At 40.2% G+C, this 22,140-nt stretch overlaps 1 protein-coding gene across 6 annotated transcripts in view; it reads right to left on the bottom strand.

The window, feature by feature from the left end:
• The window catches only part of GLI3 (GLI family zinc finger 3), a 264,863-nt gene that overhangs the window by 101,635 nt on the left and 141,088 nt on the right, over positions 1-22,140 (bottom strand). For all 6 annotated transcript variants that reach the window (XM_006124084.5, XM_014574078.4, XM_014574077.4 and 3 more), the window contains one exon: positions 21,604-21,709. In XM_006124084.5, the coding sequence (XP_006124146.3) occupies positions 21,604-21,709 (106 nt within the window). The remainder of the gene's footprint in view (positions 1-21,603; positions 21,710-22,140) is intronic.

The raw sequence follows: 22,140 nt of genomic DNA, 5'->3' as shown, positions 1-22,140 counted from the left end.
TGAAACTCTTTAATCCGGCAACCGTGGGCAACAGGGTATGCAAGATTTTGCCAAGCCAGGGCGAGCACTGCAGGGTTTGGGCATGACAGTGTGGGGGAAGGGCACTTACCAGGCGGCACAGCTCTATGCTCTGCCATTTCCCTAGCTGGGGAAGGGGGAGCAGCAGCTTCAAAAGCCTGTGACATGGTGTGCCACTCCCTCCGCAATATCCCACTGTTCCCAGATTAGCGACACACGGAGTACAAAGATTCAAGTATGTTTGATATCTTAGTTAGCTTAGTCATGAAAAAATGCATTTCTTGATTGAATAAATCTCCATTCTGTAGCTAACACTTATTGGCCTTAAACACTTATGCAGACAATAATAGGCTGGCACAAAAATTTGCACAACATGGGCCTTATTTCACCAAATCACATTCAGGCTTTTCTCCTAATCATCAAAGTCCTTCACATATCTCCTCCTACCTACTTGTCTGCTCTTTTCTCTAATTGTATCACTTCTTTACTCATCCATTATGCCAGATTCTTTTGTTCACTTGCTGGCTTATCACATATATCTCTGCAAACACCTTCCCAAGCAATCCCTTATGTATTGAATATCCTACATGAAGAGGATCATTCAGAGGGGCCAAAAGACTTACTGGGCCCTGGACAAGGTGGGGGAAGGCTGGCTCCATGCTCCCTGGAGGGGTGGGGCCCTGGGTGGGAGGGACGGGGCTGGAGCACACCATGTCACAGGTCTCTCTCTCTCTCTCTGTCTCTCACACACACACACGCAGGCAGTCCTCAGAGTCACATGCATTATGCCAAACTGTGTTCCGGCAGCAATTTAAAGGGCCAAAGGTTCCAGCCACCAGTACTCATGCAACAACATTTGCATCCTGGAGCCCTGGGCCTTTTTGAATCAGGGGCCTTGAGGCAACTGCTCTCTTTGCCCTCTCCCACACTTTCTGGGGCTATTAGTCTCTCCTTCAAATTTTTCCTCAAACTCTACCTCTGCAGTGATGCCTAAAAGAAATCTAGATGCTAATAATGGGTAGTTTAAAAGAGGCATATGCGTATAGGCAGCAATTTCTTTACCTAGAATAAAAATTGCACAAATATTGCACATAATCATCTCTGTCTCTCCTCTTCCCTTCATATATAACTTCTCTCTCAGATTGTAAGATCTTCAAGGCAGGGATCATATCTTTGCATATATTTGCACAGAACTTAACACAATGGAGCTGTGATCCTGATTGGAATCTTCTGGATGCTACAGTACAACAATTAAATAATAATGGTAATGGCCAGATTATGATTCTCTTAGGGTATGTCTTCACTTGCTCCCTAGTCCGAACTAGGGATGCAAATGTAGCATACCGAAGTTGCTAATGAAGCACGAGATTTAAATATCCCATGCTTGATTAGCATATTCGCTTCCGGTCACCATTTTAAAAATCCACTAGTCCGAATTAACTCGCTGCGTGTAGACGCAGTATTCCGAAAGAAACCCCTTCCCTTGGATTAACTGTTACTCCTCATTGCACTGAAAAGCTAAACTTAAAATAAGCTATGCAACTTGAGCTACGCTAATTGCGTAGCTTAAGTCAAAATAGCTTATTGCGAATTTGGGAACATCTACACAGCACTTATTTTGAAATAGAGCACTCTTCCTCCGACTTCCCTTACCTTTATACAATGAGGCTGTGTCTAGACTGGCCACTTGAATTTCCGCAAAAGCACTGATGATCTCATGTAAGATTGTCAGTGTTTTTGCGGAAATACTATGCTGCTACTGTTCGGGCAAAAGTCTTTTTCCGAAAAGCTTTTGCGCAAAAGGGCCAGTGTAGACAGCAGAGATTTGTTTTCTGCAAAAAAGCCCCGATCGCGAAAATGGCGATTGGGGCTTTTTTGCAGAATAGCATGTCTAGATTGGCCATGGACGCTTTTCTGCAAAAAGTGCTTTTGCAGAAAAGCGTCCTGCCAATCTAGATGCGCTTTTCCGAAAATATTTTTAAAATGCTTTTCCGGAAAATCATGCCAGTCTAGACGTAGCCTGAGGGTTACAGGATTCGGAGTAAGCAGTCCTCCAGCTCAACAATATTTCAACATTATGTTAAAATAACTGCTTGTGTATAGACACGGACTATGTTATTTTGGAATAACATTTGGTATTCCAAAATAACACTGCTGTGCAGACATACCCTAACTGACATGAAGTATGACCTGCTCTTATTTAGTATTAAAAGTATATTCCCCTCTAGTTTAAAGACAATTCTTGAAACCTCTAGCTGCATTTAATCAGTATGTCATAAGAACCACATTAATATGTGACTAAATAATACCATCTCTGCATCTTCCCCCAAAAGAGCAGGTCAACAAAATGTCACTAGCCTTCTCACACTTAAGGTTGCTAAGCCAGCTAATTGAATAAACATTTGTTTAACATTGGCTCCTATTTCACTAATGCTTCATGAGAACAAGAATAATCTTATTTCCCCTCTACCCCCTTCCCACCCATTCTACAGGGGTGCCACTGGCCGTTATCGCAGTGACTAATGTGCTGTATGTGGCCATTACAGTCTTCAATTCTGAAATTATACCCAGGATGAATGATAGGGTCTGCCTGTATGCTGATTGGAGTTGGATGATGATTGATTAGAAGAAAGTCAGACTACATAGCCATGCAAAAAGCTCTGCACTAAGCCATAAGCTTAAACACTAAAGAACCTTTCACCAGTAGCTTCCCAGCTATTAGATGTTTTCATATTAACAACATTACTCACATCCAGGTTTGTGCATTTTATCTTTATTCTTTCAAATCCTGAAATTGCTTGGATAAGAGGGGTTTTATATATATATATATATATACACACACACACACACACACATATTTCTAAGAGCAGCCTGAACTTTTAGGGGAAATTGAAGAGGCTTTGTGTCAAGTACAGCTAAATCCAGCCTTTCTATATCAAACCCCTGCTAGAAAATTACTGTGCAGATGATAAGGCTGAAAGATATAATAAAAAGTGACTCTACTCAATTTACACTGCAATATTGGTATGACTGAATATTTTTCATTCAGGTGACTGATAAAATCACTAAACTGTATTGCAGATAAATAAAGGAGGCTTCTGTCAAGAATAAACACCATTAATCATGAAGTCTCACCCTCTGAGTGGCTGTGCTATGCATCTGTACAAACGCACCGTCACAAGTGGCATGAGACCTGGTGCTTGCTAGCTTCCCCCCCATTCTTCGGTGAAGTTGTCTTTTTAGGAAAACTTCTATTTTTCTTCTGTATTTATAAATCTGAAAAGACGTTCTTTTCCACAGACCTTTACATGCAACTTGTAATTAGACTGCAGTGTTATAATATTTCATTAAAAGTGATCGGGGACAGATTCAGATCTCAGTTTCAGTGGTGTAAATCCAAATTACAGTGGGCTTTGGATTTACAGTGGCATAACTAGAGCTCCTTGTGACTAGAAAGCGTGGCTAAGGAAAATACATTTTTCCTCCACCTCTGAAAAATTAGAAAGACCCTGTAAGATAGTTTCCGCTAATACTCATTACTGATATTCACTATTTCCAAATAGACTGTAAAAATCCTTTAGAAATACTATTATGGAATTTGTTACTATGAAAATGTACCTTATTCAGTGTTAATGGGTTTTCTTTCAAAGGGCTATTTACATGATAAAAAGGGGACTTGTACTTAAGACACCAAACTGCTATCCTGTAAAACATGATCATATGAAGGGGAAAACCATACAACAAAGTATCCTTTTTATAACCTGTTTTAGAGCAAGTGATGACTCAATAGCACCTACGTTATTAAACTGGAATGAAGCAGTGCCCTACACACTAATGAGGTTAAAAAAATGTAGTTAGGTCTTCATGTTAAAGGCACTTAGCAAGCAGTTTGCTTGGCAAAGACCAACTGTGAGCTGCAGCTGAAGACTAATCACACAGGCAGGAATCAAATCGACTGGAAGAATTAGGAGACTTGTGGCCCCGAGGAATGTAATTCATGCAGAAAAACAGTTGTCAGAGCAAGGCCAGGGAACCGCGTGGGAAGAAAGCAAAATAAACAGCTCAACAAAGAAAACAAAGACTCTCGAATAGTGGCTTTTCTAATGCTTGAGTACACTGAAACTTCAGTGGGTGCATATGACAAAAACCTCATCAAAGAAGACCCCTTTATAAGCAAATACACCGGTAAATGGTAAGCCAGTTCAAAAACACTCAGAAAATGCCTCAAGGTATTTATAAAACAACCTTGAAATTTTTGTGTACAAAAGAGGAGGTGAGGAAGGAGAATCCATAACAACCAGAAACTGTAATACTAGGAGGAGACTTGGAGTGATTACTATAATTATTTCTGATTTATCTTTTGGCTGTTCACAGACCACAGGAAGTCTTACGTGTAAAACAGGAGGCAAGGTGCATGAGAACAGCCACACCTACATATAGCTTTTATACAGAATTGAGGGAAAAGCGCATGGCTATTTTGGAACCAAGCCTGCAGTCTGATCACCAGATTTTAATATCAACCAATAGGACTATTAAGGTGAAGGCAGGGTATCAGCATCTGTCTCTTAATCTTAGCACAATTGCCACTGTCTGTAATGAGAGATTTCCCTGTATAGGGACTGCAGGACTGATCTTAAGAAGGGAATCAAACTTTGAAATCAAACTTTGTTTAAAACATCAATTTCACACGTGTATTTTAAAAAGTGAATATTTTAAACTAATAGGGTATCACCTCTCCCCCCCGCAATAATTTCATGTGTACATCATTTTGAATGATGTCTTTTCAAAACCTCCACAGAATTTGGCCTGCATAAGAAACTTTTAAGGCAATATCCTCCTCCCCATTCCACTGTTGTTTTTTATAAGCCAGCTGCATTTAGGACTTGAGAGGGCCATGATTTTTACTAGTTCAACAAGGTTGATCTTCTCTTCCCTTACCTATTTCCATGAAGGTAGCACAGAAGGCATTCTTTATTCTGGCTAGCTGCCTGGAAAGGCTCTCTCGTTACCCTTAAATGAACATGGTCTTCAATGTCTTCTTTGTGATGCTGAGTACAATTTTTTTTTCCAAATTAAAAAAAAAAAACCTCCTTTCATTTTTAACACCTCAAATAAGTCACGTCCACAATTCTAAACACAAGCCTCGTGGGATTTTTGCTTCATTCCTAATTTACATGCTAGAAGGTGAGTTTGAGGAATGGGGAAAGAAAAGAGCGCTAGTTCATCTTAGAAGTCCAGTTCAATTATGGAAATGTGAATAACGTTGATCTTAATTTTCCCACTGAAATTCTGGGGTTGCAAAGAAAACATTTTACAAAAATTCTAATTTGAAAGGACCATAGTCTGGTAGGAATGGTGATACCAGTGTTGAGCATTAATCATGGATGCTAGTTCACCACAAGAGATGTTCTTGTTCTTTGCACTGGTGGACAACCCAAAAGTAACAGTCCCTGTATTACAGGGATTAACAACTGTATTAAACATCAAAAGGCCCCCAAGTGTTCTCACAGTTCCTCACCAAATGCCACACTGTTTTAAATATATGTATGTATATGTACATAAACTATTCTCTTTACAAGCTTCAAGACATGGGCCAATTCAGGAAAATAAGTTCTAGGAGTAGATGCCATTGGGGGTAGGGTTTGTATGCTTCTACCAACCTTTTCAGCAGGTTGCCTCAATAGCAGAAGCTGGTACATGGGTATGGTGGTACATCTGTGCACCAAACCTTTAATGCCGGTAGTGACTCTGGAGTTGGGGCTGCTTTAGGGTAGTTTTGTTGCTGTCGGAGCTGAGCCTTTTGGGGGAGCTGTAGGCTAATATCTTCCATCCTCCAATAACACTCTGTGATTTCAGCAAGCAAAGAAATTGTGACATGCACCAGGATGCTTCTAGTGCCTATGTTCAAGGTGAACTACATTTAACTTAACTTGAAATAAAAAACACTTATATAAATAGCCATTGTTCTAGTCTCTTCACTGCTATCCCAAATTCTTATGTTTCAGAACGTTCTCAGTTTCTCCTACTACTTTACTTCATAGGCAGAATTCCCTCTAAACTGAGTGGCAGCACAGCTTAACAGGTGATTAATCAGCCCTACCCAATCAGAGGCTCAGGTCTCCATGCAAGGAGCTGACTGACTGGGCGGGCCAATTAATCACCTGTGAAGCTGTGCTGCCAGGCAGTTTAGAGGGAACACTATTCACAGGCACATGGAAACATTGTGATGCTGCTACAATAGTGGCTCCCAAATTTTTGGCAACACGTCCCCTTTTTGATTTTTGAGAAACTCTCAGGACAAAGTTAAAAAACACAACGTTTTTCTTTAAACCATTTTCTCTTTTCATGATTATCACCAAGAAACAATTCAGGGTTCGGTTCTGCTATTGGCTATGGTGGACATAACTCCTCTTGGACGTCATTGGATATCTGAGGGCAAAACTAGAGCCTAAATTTGTATCGCTACTTTGATATAATTCACTTAGGCCACAGAATGTGTAACAAATAGCACTTAGGCTTGTGCAGTTGAGCCAAGATGGACTCCAGAAGCATGTTTCAATAGTTACATGCACAAATTCCCAGATAAACAGACAAGTGTTTTTGTTTTGTTTTTGTTTTGCCTGCCTTGTGAAAAAGTTCTCAGTTGGGCTATGTCTAGACTGCAAGCCTCTTTCGAAAGAGGCTTTTTCGAAAGATACTTTTGAAAAAGCCTCTTTTGAAAAAGAGCGTCTAGACTGCAAGCAAAACTAAGGCAGTCTGGATGCTCTCTTTTGAAAAACCCCTGTTTGCATTCAAGAACGCCTTTTTTCGAAAGAGCACTTTCGAAAAAAGTCGTTCTTCCTCCTAAAATGAGGTTTACCACCGTCGAAAGAAAAGCCGCGTTCTTTCGATTTAATTTCGAAAGAACGCGGCTGCAGTCTAGACGCAGGTGAAGTTTTTTCGGAAAAAGGCTACTTTTTCAGAAAAAAACCCTGAGTCTGGACACAGCCTTGGACTCAATTTGTGCTCCAAGCCTGCAGGAAATGGCATGTCTTTGTTTTGGGGACGGGGGTAAAAGTGGACTACTCTTAGTAGCGGAGGATTGTATTAGAATGTGGTAGTAGACGATGTTCTGTGTTTTACATGATAAACATGTTGCTTTCCTTTTTTTTATTCCTATCTTAAAGTTTGGGATGAACTTTCAATTCACAACATAACTTTATTTATTTTTTTAAATTGTGCTAAGACTGTGCATTTCAGTTCTCTTTGAAGGACTTAACACGAGTGGAAGCATTGTACTGAAGAGAGAGAGAGAAACAAAAAAAAAGAGAAAAGTCTGTCACAGTCCAGTACCTCACAGGCCACTGCAACAGGTTTGACAGCAGCCTCTATAGAGTTGGCTAGCTTCCGGTTCACTGAACGTGAATACCACAGTCAATATCTGCTCACTCGACTAATACTGCTGACTACAGCACAAAGAACACAGGAATTTTGTCCAAGAAGCCACCGACTCAAAAGACTCCGAATGTACACTATATTTAGAGCTTGCATTCTTTGCAGCTGATAACAGAATGAGATTTTAAATATTTCAAACAGCATTAATATAGCAAAGTGAATAAAACCCAAATAGTCTGGTAGCACTTTGTTTTTTCAGTTTACCTGTACAGACTAACTCGGCTACCCTCTGAAACTACCCTCCTGTTTGCTTATTTTATTTAAGTTATATGTTACATAAAAGCAATGAATCACCGATGGAAAAATTTCCCATCACCTTTTATGTTAATACTCTACTTATTCTTTCTCTTCATATTTCCAGCTTTTTACAGCCAGAATCTGGGCAAACTATGTCATTTTTACTGACATAAACCTGGAGTAACTCAAATTCAAGTCTACATTCTGCAGACACAAAAATCTCTGTCCTATTATTCAAAGATAAATCTCACACATGAATATTAAAGCACCCAAAGTTACTTCTTCATTTCTGCAGAACAATGTTGTATACGGCATATATTATGAGCTACCGTTTCAACTGTCACTTATTTTGTTTCCACTCTATCTCAAGTGAAGCCTGAGAATGTTCATCACTATTGTAACTAACTGCCCTACAATGGGATAAGGCAGCCCAGGAACACTGAGGTCCAAGTTGCCATCTTCATAACAAATACTGATTAACTTAAAAAGAGTTCCTATTGTAAAAGTTAATTCATATTGACCTCTTGTGCTATGTAATTTAAGAATTAAAGTGAGTGTGTGTCCAGCTACTCTTGGGTCTAGTCCAGTGAGGGATTGCAGAGAAAGCTCATATCCTATGATTTCTTACTAATGTGGAAGGGTTTCCCTGCCTTTCACCACTATACATTCGTAGAAAGTGCTGCTACAAATTCATTGTCATGGCAGACTCCACCAGAACTGCTCCTCTACTCAGCAAATATGTCACTGCTCAAGGCACCCCCACCTTCCTCCAAGGTGACTATGGTATCATTAACATTTCCAGCCCAACATGTGGGAGAAAGGAAGTAAAAACCCATCCATGTGGCATTTTAGGTCTTCTATTAGACCAACAGGCAGACCCTAGAAATTTTCTACTAGAGCTGGTTGAATTTTTAATCTTGAAAACATTGTTGATGGAAAATGGCCTTTTTTTCCCCCAAAATAAAACCTATTGGCTGTGTCTAGACTGGCCACTTTTTCACGATCTCATGTAAGATTGTCAGTGTTTTTGCGGAAATACTATGCTGCTCCCGTTCGGGCAAAAGTCTTTTTCCGAAAAACTTTTGTGCAAAAGGGCCAGTATAGACAGCAGAGATTTGTTTTCCACAAAAAAGCCCCGATCGTGAAAATGGCGATTGGGGCTTTTTTACGGAAAAGCGCGTCTAGATTGGCCACAGATGCTTTTCTGCAAAAAGTGCTTTTGCGGAAAAGCGTCCTGCCAATCTAGACACTCTGTTCCAAAAATGCTTTTAACAGAAAACTTTTCCATTAAAAGCATTTGCAGAAAATCATGCCAGTCTAGACGTAGCCTTTGTTTTTAAATGCCGCTGGAAAAGGGGAGAAAAAGAAAAAAGTGGGAGGGAGAAAAAGGAGACAAAGGAAATTGAAAATTTTTCTGCTTTCTGTTTATTTTCAGGGTTTTTTAAAGAGGGTGGTCTTTTCTATTTTTAAAAACGATGTATGTATTAAAGCTTTGGGCTAAATTCTCTTGATTCTCCAGGTGTGTAGCCCCTTTTCCCCTACTGAAGTCATTGTGGTTCACAAGGAGAACAGAGAACCTTTCGCTTTTTTTTAAGTTCACCTCCTCTTGTTGTTTATTTCCTTGAAAGTCATAATCCTCTGATATCACAATCAGCTGCAGTGGAAAAATATGGCGCCACACCAAAAAAAAGGATTCTAGATAGCAGGAGCAGAAGAAGAATGGATGAGGAATCAACCACGAAGGCAAATGAACATTGAGAACCAAATGTAATCTGGTTCAATCCTGGACATCACTGACTTTAATACAGTTGCACCACACACATGAGGATGCATTTAGCCTCAAAATCCCATTTAATCTAAAACTGGTTTCCTAAAATCATCAAACTTTTAAAAGAGACTGTCCTTTTCCAAAGATTTTCATATACATGTAATCCCATCCCAACAAGGCATATTTTTGAGGGGGTTAAAACCTGGTTATAAAATTAAGTATGCAGAAACTGTTTTGAATAGCTGTATTTAAAAGTACTTACCTAATTCAAGGTATGGGGAGCTATATCATGAATGTGGACATTAAAGTGAATATATTTTTCATATGCAACTGTCTCTCATAATAAAAAAAAAAATGATGGAAAGTCAAAACTCCAGGAAACCTTTCCAGAAAATATATGCTACCCTACATAGACAGAATAGTTTGCTTTTCCAAATTCTCCATAGGGTTTCAGCTACCCTTTAAAGACATGGCCTAGTTTTAAACCTGTATTGCAGGTGTGCTTGCAAATGTGGATTTATGATCTGTAACTCTCAGGGTCCATGTTATTAAACAAGTAACGTCAGCTAAACAAAACATTTATTCACTCTTCCAAATGATGCAACACTACATACTGAAGCAGGAGACCACTGCTCCAGTCTAGACTCAAGCTTCCTCTCCCCTGGTTTTTTAAAGTCTAGGGACTGGAAAAACAATCTGTTGAAGCCTCAAGTGTAGGACACAGATCTTTTTACTTTACATCATAGATGCCAGGCAACTGACTTTTCGAATGACCACGGACTTACTGTTCACTTCTGAAGCCTTTTTTTTACAACAGCATTAGATTCCTCCAGTCATTTTGGTACAGAGGCTGATTTAAGCAATAGGATACCTAGCACAGTTACTAATTCTGCAAGTTCATATCTGAGTTCTTTCAGAACTCTTGGGTCCATTTGATCCTGGTCACTTAATGCTATTTAATTTATCAAGTACTTCTGAAACTTCTCTATTAATATCTGGGAGATTTCCTCAGCTTCGTCACCTAAAAAGAATGGCTCCATTGTGGGGATGTCCCGCTGTTGGGACTAACTTCCTCAGAAGAGAAGACCAATGCAAAGAATTCAGTTAGCTTCTCATCAGCCTTGTCTTCCTTGAATGTTCCTGTAGCAAGCACCTCAATCATACAGCCCCACTGATTGCTCGGCAGGTTTTTTCCTGCTGATGTTCTTAAAAAGTTGTTAGTTTTTGTATCTTTAAAGCTAGTTGCTCTTCAAAAAAAATCAGTGTTGCAGTAGCTACCATCCAGTCCCTGGTACAAAGGCTAATTAAATCATAGTTTAGGAGTCATGGTTAGAAGAGAATCTAGGCTACGCAAGACAGAAAAGCAGCAGGAAACAGGTAAAAATTGTCAACTAATGTGTAAGCACTGCTTGTACATCATTTGCTTGATTGGTGGTCATTGAAGTCCAGGGTGTATCTTTGAGAGGGTTAAAAGCTGACTAGAATTAAGTATGAAGAAACTGTTCTAAGCCAAAACCTTAGAAACCCTCTCTTCAGAAAATACATACTACCATTCACAGACAGAATAGTTTACTTTTCCATATTTTCCGAAGGGTTTCAGCTACATTTTAAAGACATGGTCTACATTTAACCTGTTTCACAGATGTGTTTACAAATGAGAATCTATGATCTGTAACTCTTATGGTCCATATTACTGTCACAGGATAAGAGAGAAGATCCTTTCATGCATTAGTTATTGGTTACAACGTAGGAAACAAAGGAGAGGAATAATTGGTCAGTTTTCACAATAGAAAGAGGTAAACAGCAGGGTCCGCCAAGGGTCTATACTGGAACCTGTGCTGTTCAATATATTCATAAATGAGCTAGAAAAGGCAGCAAAAAGTGAGGTGGCAAATTTTCAAATAACACAAAATTACTCAAGGTAGTTAAGTCAAAAGGTGACTTAACAGTTATAAAGGGATATTTCTAAACTGGTGGCTAGGTGTCAAAATGTCAGAAGACATTTACTGTTGCTAGTACAAAGTCATATAAACTGGAAAACATAATCCCAACTATACATACAAAATGACGGGGTCTACATGAGGTGTTACTACTCAACAAAGATCTTGCAGTCATCATGGAGAGTTCTCAAAAACACCTGCTCAGCATGCAGTGGAAAGGGTTAGACAACAAAACAGACAATATCAATAACTATATGACTCCATGGTACAACCCACATTGAATACTATGTGCAGATCTGGTTGCCCCAGCCCAGAAAAGATATCTTAGAACTCAAAATGATTCAGAGAGGGGAATAAAAATGATTAAGGCCTTGGCAATCCCTTAATCTCTACATGAGGTGTGTTTTAAAAGACTGGGACTGTTCAGCTTTCAGAGAAGATGACTAGGGGAAGAGAAGGATATAACAGAAGTCTGTAAAATTCTGACTGATATGGAGAAGATGAGAAGGGAACTGTTATTTATCCCTTCACATAATACAAGAACAAGGGGGTCACCTGATAAAATTAATAGACAAGAGATTTAAAACAAATATAGGGGAGTTCTTCTTCACTCAACACAGTCAACCTGTGGAATTTGTAGCCAGGAGATGTTGTGAAGCCCAAAGGTATAACTACTCAAAAAAGTGTTAGGTACGTTCATGGAGGAGAGGTCCGTCAGTAGCTAAAGACAGAAGAGGATGCAATCTCTTGCTCTCTGTGTCCCTAAACCACTGACTTCTAGAAACAAGGACTGGACATCAATGGATGGAGCTCTCTGAATTATTCTGCCACATTCATTCCCTCTGAAGCATCAGGCCCTGGCCATTGTTGGAAGACAGGATCGCAGGCTAGATGGATCATTGGTTGGATCCAGTATGGTTGTTATAATGTTCTTACCTCAAGCTTTCCTTTCCCATCTCCTCTGCCTCCTTTTGGCACTCACACCCCTTTACAACTTCCCTCTTAGCAGCTCCAAAACCAACTTCAAGTTTCCCGCTAACAGATTTTCATGGCTACTGGCTTCTGATGATCACTAGGCGTGGTAACTTCCTGAAACAGGCTTCTTTGACTGTCTCCTCTATACTGCAAGAATTATCGCTGATCAGCGCTAAGTGCTTTGCAAGATGGTCACGAATATCCCAGATACTGACTTCCCTTGATAGTCCATTAGCTTTCCTCAAAGGCCACTCAACCTGAATTCTTCAAGGGCTCTTGGTTGTTCCAGGAAATCTCTTCCGAGCCACAGAGAACTAAAATTTGTCCCACTAGCAACATCAGCTAGACTGGGTGTGATTTCCATTCCCACTGGGAAGGGTCACAGCATCAAACTGAGAAGCCACTTGCCAAGGCACTGGCCTAAAGTTAAGTCACTAGACACAGTAATTATTACAAAAGAAAGGAGCTTGGGAACTCAGTATAAGGGAAGAAATAAAACAGTAAAGAAAGACAGTGAAACCCCAGATTTCTTTTCACTCTGGTGTAGCAGGAGATTCTTACTTTACAGAATATACAGTATGAGTCCAGCCGCTGAAGCCCCCCCAAATGTAGAACTGCAACTACATTAAATTAACTAAATTCAGAGACCATGTTTGAGACTCGTATACATTCAAGTTTTTCACAATGTCCTGTCTGTGGACTGGTGCCAGTCCCTGACAGGGCCAGATTAACATTTTGTGGGCCTGGCACCAAACATATTTGTGGCCCCATGCTTCTTCTTTCCCTGCTCCCCTTGACATTCCTTTTCTACTGGTGACCTCTGTTCTTCGAGGTTAACTCCAGTTTCTTTTCTGCTTCTAGTCTAATGGCCACAGTAGTCACAGAACCACCTGCAGCTTCTCTGGCCATGGGGCCAAATGTCAGAGGGAAACCTTAGACAGCTGAAGCTCTAGCCACGAGAGGGTTGGCAATTCCAAAGCTGAGCCTGCTTGAACCTTTGCCATGGGGGCACTTGGGACTCCAAATCCTCAGTGCTGGCCTTAAACAGCTGGACTCAGTGCTTCCCTCTCAACCATAGTTTTAAGCACCTGAGATGCCTGTCACCAGCAGCGGATGCCCCCAATTTCAACACACCCCTCAGCTAGCACACAGCCGTGCAGAAAAGTGCAATCTGACTGATTTTGAGTGCGGAGGTGGCAGCAGCAAGTTCACACACCCTCCCTGAGGTTGAGTGCTGGTGGACCAGGACCCTATGAAGACAGTGGAGTTATCCAGCGCATAACCAATTCTGCCTAGCGTCTACTGAAGTGAGAGTCTTTTCATAGAAGCAAAGGACCCGCTCTAGACTCTAGAAGCAAAGTGTATTCTATGCTGCACTGGTTTATTATTGTAACAAGAGGGTCTCACATTACCTAGTGAATAATCAACACCTCCTGCAGCAGCACTTAACTTTTTCTAAGAGGCTTCCCACCCAATTGCTAAATGTAAACCTCCTTAGCTTACAAAGGCTGAAAATATCACATAGTATGGCTACAAAATGAAGGCGTTTCTGAATTCAGTAGGAATTTTGGAAGTGCATCAGGGGGAAAGTAAATTATATGTCTTACAGGTACTGTTGTATTACCTTCCCCCTCCCCCCCCCCACACACACACCCTGGAGGGCTCACAGTAGGAAGTTGTGTATGTGTGTGATAGGACAGTACCTTCAAGAAATGTAAGTGTGAGGTTGAGTGCAGGGGGCTCAGGGCAAGAGGTTCGGCGTATGGTGGTACAGGAGTCAGGGAAAGGGCCTGGGGATATGTAGGAATCAGGGTTAGAGGATGTGACAAGGGGCTCAGGGCAGAGGGTTGGGGTGTTTGTGGAGGGGTACAAGAATCAGGGCTGAGGGTGTGTGGGCACTCATGGTAGAGAGCTGGGGTGTGCAGGAATCAGGACAGGTGACTGAGGGCCTAGAGGGACTCAAGGAATGCAGTTGAGTTGTGTGAGTGGAATGCAAGAGGAGCCAAGGCCTATTAATGCTGTTTGTTGCTTTCTCTTCCCCTTCTGTCACTGTCAGGTAGCGAGAGAAAAGCACATAGCATGGGTCACTCACACCTCTGCCTCCTCCCACACCAGCCAGGAGGGAGAAGACACCATGTGCTGTCCTCTTATTCCCTGACCATGATGGAAGGGGAACAGCAAGAAACAAGCAGTGTTGGTAGGAATGCAGAGGCTTCAGCTCCCCTGCCTTTCCTAAAGTGTGCCCAGGGTGTGTGTGTCTTGGGGCTGAGGCAATCCTGGACTGTCCCCAGCGCCCCCAGCTATCCCCATTCACCTGCCTGCTGCTTAGCATGGCAACCTGCAGGAGAGCCCTGGGAGCCCGGCTGGGAGCATGCCCCACCTCCTCCTGCACCAGAGCACCCATGTCCACACTTATCAGAGCAGCACTCCGGGGCACTCCACTTAACTTTAAACCTTTGAAATGCACAGAACACAGGACCAGTTCCTGCATGATTACACAACCGCACTGAAATGGAGCAATTTTCAGTTTGTGTGATTGGAGGCAATTTGGATCCATTCTGTGAGACTGTCCCACATAATGGGGAAAAGTTGAAGTGCCTTTGTTATTCTTTTGTTCCATTCTTTGTTTTTGTGGGGAACTCACCAATGCAATATTACTGCCTTTTTTTTAAAGAGGAAAACTGTCGGGGGGGGAGGGGTAATGGCAGCTGAAAATAGCAACTCCAGTCCTCCAGCACTCGAAAGATGCCAGAATTTGTTGATCAAATTTTGTTCTACTTTTTTTACAACAAATGACAGTGGGGCAGTATTTGACTTTTGAGAAATGATAGACCAGCAGAGCAAACTGAACTTGAGCACTCCTGTTTACATCTGGAAGGCAGATGCTGGATTCCCTTTCTGAGTATAAGATAAATCTGGAAAGGAAAAAAAAAACATTTCTGCTTCTGTGGCAGTGGAAATAAAACCAAATCCTTCTGTGTGCCTGGTATTGTACCTAGAGCTGTCCATGTTCCTAGTAGAGGCTTCCCTCCCTTACTTATTAACCTCTCCTGGTGGAGTCCCTTGCTAGACTTCAGACAGAGGTGCATTGTGCACTTAGTCATCTCAATTCCTTCTTGGGGGCTGCCAGCTGAGGCCACCAGCATCCCTAATCCTGTCTGTGGAAGGCTTCTGAGGTGAGATCTGGGCCAAAGCCTTCTACTCCCCTGTGTATACACATTCCCTGCTCACAGAGCCACCCCCTTCTAGTAGCCAGAGCACTCCATTCACAGCCAACTGCTGTGCACAGCTCTTTCAGCTTTCTTCCTCTCTCCCCTTCACTTCCCTATTTCTAGAGGCCCAGGGAATGCTGGGAAATGTAGTCCCTTTCCAGCTCCAAGGCAAGCTCTCTAGGCAGCGAACTGACCAAGGATCCTTAGTTCCCAGGGTACCTTGGGCTCCTGGTTCCTACTGTGTTCTGCTGGCTCCCGCTGCACAACCCAGCAGGGAGAAAGCAAGTGTTATGGGCCCTTTCTGAGCTTGGGCCCAGTGCCGCAATGTCACTACTGGTCAGGGGAGAGAGGACAGGCTGCTGTGCTGCTTTGCCATTCCACAGCTCAGAGAGCTCACAGAGTGACTTAGGTTGCTGCTCCCAGCAGCTAATGAGGCTGTGGGAGAACTTGGAGGGAATCCCAGAATGTGTAGGGAATCCCATGGTGCACAAGGATCAGCTCTACCGTCCCACAATACTGCACTCTGGGATACCTACATTGCTCACCCTGTCGATGATGATGCCTTCAGAGTGCACATGATCTGTCATCATAAAAGTGTGAACACCCTCTGGCAATTGTTGTTGTCACTTTTGGATGTCCACATAAGTTTTGTTGACAAAACGTGATCGTGTAGACATAGCCTTAGAGCATCTGGGCCTGACTTTACCTTCCATCAAGTTCATTTATTAGTGTCTGTAAAAATTAGGCATAAAATGAGACCTGGCTGATCTGGTTACATTTTATGCTCTTTTTCTTCACACGTAAATGGCTATGCAAGGTGCAAGGTTCCAGAGAATCAGGCCCTCCTGATTTGAACTTTGTCCCAGTCCTGTAAACATTCACACAAATGTTTGATTTAGAGCACTTGAGTACTCCCACAGAAGTCTACTTACCCGTGCAAATTTAAGCATGTGTGTACATGTTTGCAGGACTGGGGCTTTACACTTCATTAACTCAGATACTCTTGGACTTACACTCACTTACCAATGTGTAATTTCAAGAAAGGGTCAAGAATCTAAGTTTTGAGGAGTTGGCAGATGATGACACTGACTTGCACCTTGTCTCCTTTCGGTTGCTTGTCTTGTGACATCCCTCTCTGACCCCTCAGCACATAAGTTATAACACCGCAGATATTCCTTCAGTCTGACCTAGACTCACTCCTTCGTACAGACTCAGCGGGCCAAATCCAGGGCAGACGTTTAAGGAGGCTATGGGGTGCAAATTACACATTGATAACAGGTGAAGGTCTTCTTAGGGAGTTGAAACTGCTCTCTTATATGAAGACAGGAAAAAAGTGTTCAGCCCAGGGTACTTTAAAATTCTACCTGTCCTCGAGAGAATTTTCTACCCTGCACAGTGAATTCCATTAAATAACACTGGGTTCATTTTAAAATAAATAATATCCTCATGCTACACAGGAAGTGGAAAGCTCCACATCTGAAAATGACACTTCTTCAACAACAAGGCTCTATCATAGTTTCTCTGACCATTGCTGGCAGATGTTTGTTTGTTTGTTTGTTTGTTATACCGAAACAATGTCAGCCAGTCTAACTACCACCAAAGCTAATCTATTGTATGATTACAATGTAGTTCTTAGGCAAAGAAAATTCCCTTCCACAAGGGTCAGGATAGCATGCTGATGTGACATGCTATGTCTAAATAACAGCGTCTAGCATGGTTTCAAATGTATTACGGTCAGGCTATACATTAATTGGCTGGTAACTAACGGGAGAAGATGGAATTCTAGAAGGATATTTCAGCAAATGGAAAGGGCTAGAAACCACAGTTAATCAAACAGTGATTTGTCACTGTAGAAACCCAGTTAATAAATTGAGGAAAGAGCCAAACAAACAGAAAAATCAAAGTATCTCTGTTTCCTTTTAGCCTGTTTTAATTTTCTAATGCCTATGTTATAAGATAATTTTAACTTGTTATTTTAACAGAAAATAATACAACTGCATTATATTTTAATATAAGTCATCTGAATATCAAGATGCATCATTTGAAAAGGGAGACATGTAGTTTCTACTAACACTGTTTAAGTACTGCTGTTGAGGAAAAGTGTGTTACCCTTCTTCCTGATAAGTTACAAACTGAAGACGTATGGTAGAAAATCTAGGAAAACTGAAGCAGTTCTAACAAACAGGTTTCCATAACACGAAGTGACACATTTCAGTACATATTCATAAGGGTTGGGGGGTTATTACTGGGCTGTAATTGCAGTTGTTCTAACACCTAATAAGCCATGGTTGGAAAAACAAAGGCAGGTTAATTTGTGATTTCCTCTCCTCATTCAGAGGCAAATTAAGTGTCAAACAGCTAATACAGAACATATTTCATTTTATGAGATTTTAATTTAATTCTGCACCATATCGTTGATGCCTTAATGGAGGGTGGTTTATCTAAGAAGAAGAGCAATTTATAAACCTCTTTCAATGGAATCTTTAATGATAGGATACGATAGCATAATTATAGCAATGCCTGCTAGTCTTACTATACAGATGAATCTGTCAGCAATTCCATCACAAACAAAACCCCCTATTTTAGGGTTTTATAAGTCAGTTATACAATTTTGCTCTGGGGTGAATTTTAGGATACCAGATTTCTGCCCATGAACAATTTAAAAAAATCCTAATATTTCATGTAGATATCTTTCAAGGTGGAACTGTGCACAAACCCTATATACCTAAAAGTTTACTGATATTCACTGTTTTTTAAGTTTGCATGTCACTCAAAAAAAAAAAAAGATATTGTAGACCCAGATATTATATGCACCCAGATATCATTATATTCCTTTTTTGAAATTTTCTATTTTTTCCTCTCTATTTGTTCTATTGATCCCTAATTAGAGTAAGACTCAGTATTCTTTAGATATAGATCTCAACCAGCTTTGCAAAGCTAGGAATCCATCATTATGCCCAGTTTTACATATGGTGAAAATATGGAAGAAAGAAGTCGAGAGACTCACATAGTTAGTGGCAGAGATATGAACAAAGTCTTGGTTTCTATTCTGCCCTATACCCTATCCAATGCCTTATTCACGGTCTCTCAGAAACTGAAATTACTTTAAATCATTTTGTTAGAGGATGTCATAACAACTATCCAAATAATGTCTCCAAAGGAGTGATTAATCCCTTCTAAACTAAAATCCAATATTCCTAAACGTGGATTTTACACCTAAGTTACAAGAAAATTGTTGGTATCTATCATGTGTGTAAAGTACTATGAATTTTTAAAAACTGTACAACCGATGAACCTATGAGAAAGCTTTTACAGTCTGAAAGGTTCTTTTGAACAATTGCCTAATTACATATTTACATTTAGTTACACAGATCATATTGGCTCCATTATGTACTGTTATACCTTATTATTCCAACAACGGCATAAACAAACTGAAGGGAAAAATCTACTAAAGTTTATGTAAATATAAATCAACACCAGCAAAGGAATTTAAAGTAAAGCTAAACTTGCATTTGAAACTACCTGTGGCTATGTCTAGACTGCAGGCTTCTTTTGGAAGAAGCTTTTCCAGAAGAGATCTTCCAGAAAAACGTCTTCCAAAAGAGAGCGTCTACACAGCAAAAGCGCATAGAAAAAAGCTATCTGCTTTTTTGAAAGATAGCGTCCACACTGAATGGACACACACTCACATTAAAGCTGTGATTACTATGGGCAGAATGGCCACCAGGACACCTGTGTTTTTCCCTCTTTCCTCTTCTTTTGAAAGAACTCCCTCTTCCCCATCCACACACGCCTTTTTCTGAAAAAGCTCTTTTGGAAAAAGGCTTCTTCCTCATAGAAAGAGGTTTACCAATGTCGGAAAAACCCCTCTGTCCTTTTTATTTTTATTTTTCAAAAGAATGCGATTGCAGTGTGGACATAAGTGAAGTTTTTTTCAGAAAAACCGACGTTTTTCTGAAAAAAAAAACGGTAGTGTAGACATATCCTGAATTTCAAGCAACTACCTGCAGCCCATGTCTTCCTGCTAAAATGCTATCTATTCTTATAAGCTATGCCCTGGTGGGAGACATTCAAGATATTGCTGGCACTACTGGTGTTGGTTATTCAGTAAGTGAAATTCTCCCTTCTGAGTCAGTACGGACTCCAGTGACTCACTGTGGTATAAAGAGAGTGTACCGTTGTTTTTCAATGAAATATATTAAACTGAGATCTTAACCATTTATGGTTTTTTAAACGACTTGTCCAAGTGCCGCTTTTGTCTAATAAGTGGTTAGCCCCAATTCCAGGCCATATTCCAAACTGGGTGATCATATTCTGCTTATCTAAAATTTGCCTCTGTCTATTGTTGAACTCCAGTAAAATACTCAAGAGACTAATGCATTTCAGCAACAGCAATTCCCTAATAGAGTACATCCTTGGAATCTTTTCCCAAGCAAACTACAGGCCCAGAATCTGTCTATTCATTTGTAGTGCAATTTGGGTACCTTTTGAATGAGATATGCTATTTAAATTCAAGGTATTATTAAATAATGGTAATGGTGACAATCTTACTCTTTTTTTAAGCCAATGACAAAATTCCGCCTGACTTCAAAGAGCGTAGGATCACATCCTAGGCCTCCAACTCAAGGCTGATTTTAGAAACTATGTGAAGGACTCTAAAAAGCTATGGTAGAATCTAGCTTCATATGCATTGCAAAACCTAGAATGAGAGAGGTGAATTAAATTACGCCTTAATTTAATACAAAATGTGTCTGTCTTTGAACAGTAGGTTAAATTAAAATCTTTATTTGAATGTATGTTATTGCGTGGTTGAATATGGTGTACATACTTACTGATGCATCAATGAAACTCTAAGGAATAAATCACAAATTTCTGTGCTCTCTCTTTCATTCTATAAATACCCACTTTTCCTTTAATGCCCAAGGAGGACGGCAACACAGATTTATTACTTACCTCCAGGCAAATCTGCTCTGAAATTACAATTCAGTAATAGGAGACTAATCCAAAAAAACGGTTGGTAAAATATTATGTGTGTACTTGGCATGTAGTTAGGATTGTTAATATCAATTAATTCTGCTCACAGAGGAGGACTTGTTTTAAAACAACTTCATTTTTCTTCTGTATATATGTAATTACACAGCTGTAAGTAATAGCTATGGAGATGCAATCTGCCCTCTAAACAACTAGCATTATTCTTCAAAGTATTACTTGTGCATTTCTTCTTTTATTTTCTCAAAATGAGAAGTGATTATTAGATATAATTAAATGTATATATCAAGACATTTAGCAAAGAACTAAGCCCTCCTTATAGCTCCATTTTTTGTGGTTTATGGCCGTTTTCTGGACATTATGTCAAAAGATCATTGCTATATTTTACATATCTGAAATTCCACTCTACATATAGAATAAGATAATACGTATTTCCACAGCGTCCCACCTCTCCCCTCTTTTTCTAATACACGTTATCACTGGCATTCTTTTATCTTTGTGTAAACTATGTGCTCTATTACATTTGCCATTTTGTTTGGGTGACATTCCCATCAATCAACTGACTGCTTGTGCACACACATAAGAGGGACTATGAAAATTCACCCAAAATTTCATTATGCTCCCTGGCAGTCACCAGGAAAAAGCTTTGATGTTACAGGAAATTTTAGTTTATGAAGAATCCCAAAGCTAATCCAGACAAAATGCATGTTTTGTTTACCAGTATTTCACAGGGCTTTGTACTTGTTAATTTAGTATTTATAGAATGACAGTACACAGAATAAATACCAGCAAAATATATAGGTAACACTTGCCAGCTACCTATTATAAGACATTCCTAAAGCACCAGCCTGGTTTTGCTTCAGTGAATCCATGAACAGATAAACTTGATGCATTCCAAACGTAAATCTTCCTCTCCAGATACAGCGGCAAAGCTTTCCAGGCACTGAGTTTTAAGCACCATAAGGATTCAAACATTTCTCTCTTGTTCTGGGCTTCATAATACAACAATGTGGAAAATGTTAATACTTACACATGCAGTGGAGGAATGGGAGATGGTTCATAATGGTAACGTCCTTCGTGATGTCTTGCATCAATTGGCACAGGAGGGTGGAATGGTGGAAAAAGGTGAGGCGGGTCTGAAAAACAAATAAGGGTTCCAAATATGAATATATCATGTAGCTATTTTTAATACTGATTACACATCCCAAAGTATGTGTCACCTGGAGTATGATGGATGGTCAAATTTGTCTCAATTAATACAATGCTGGTGTAACTGAACAGAATTTGGCCCACAACATTTGCCCGGAGGAGCATGAATATTCATTTATTAATGTTAGTATTCGCCTTTTATAGCTTAAATGGCAAATTACATAAAGAAGCCTTTAATAAATAATTACACTGCACACATGTGAAGTGTCAGATCAAAAGGATCATCGAGCCTTTCATAAGCTTCCCTGGTTCTTTTTTTTCATATTAAAACAAATACAAATGTTATTGAAAGAAAAGTCTAAAAATAGACTACAAATAGAATGCAGTAAAAAAAAAAAGATGCAGCGGAATGAAGTAA

This window comes from Pelodiscus sinensis, chromosome 2, assembly GCF_052426305.1.
Source record: "Pelodiscus sinensis isolate ZL-2025 chromosome 2, ASM5242630v1, whole genome shotgun sequence".
In the NCBI taxonomy this organism is placed as follows: domain Eukaryota; kingdom Metazoa; phylum Chordata; order Testudines; family Trionychidae; genus Pelodiscus; species Pelodiscus sinensis.
The sequence above is the reverse complement of the archived record's forward strand: the minus strand, read 5'-3'. Positions and strand labels throughout refer to the sequence as shown.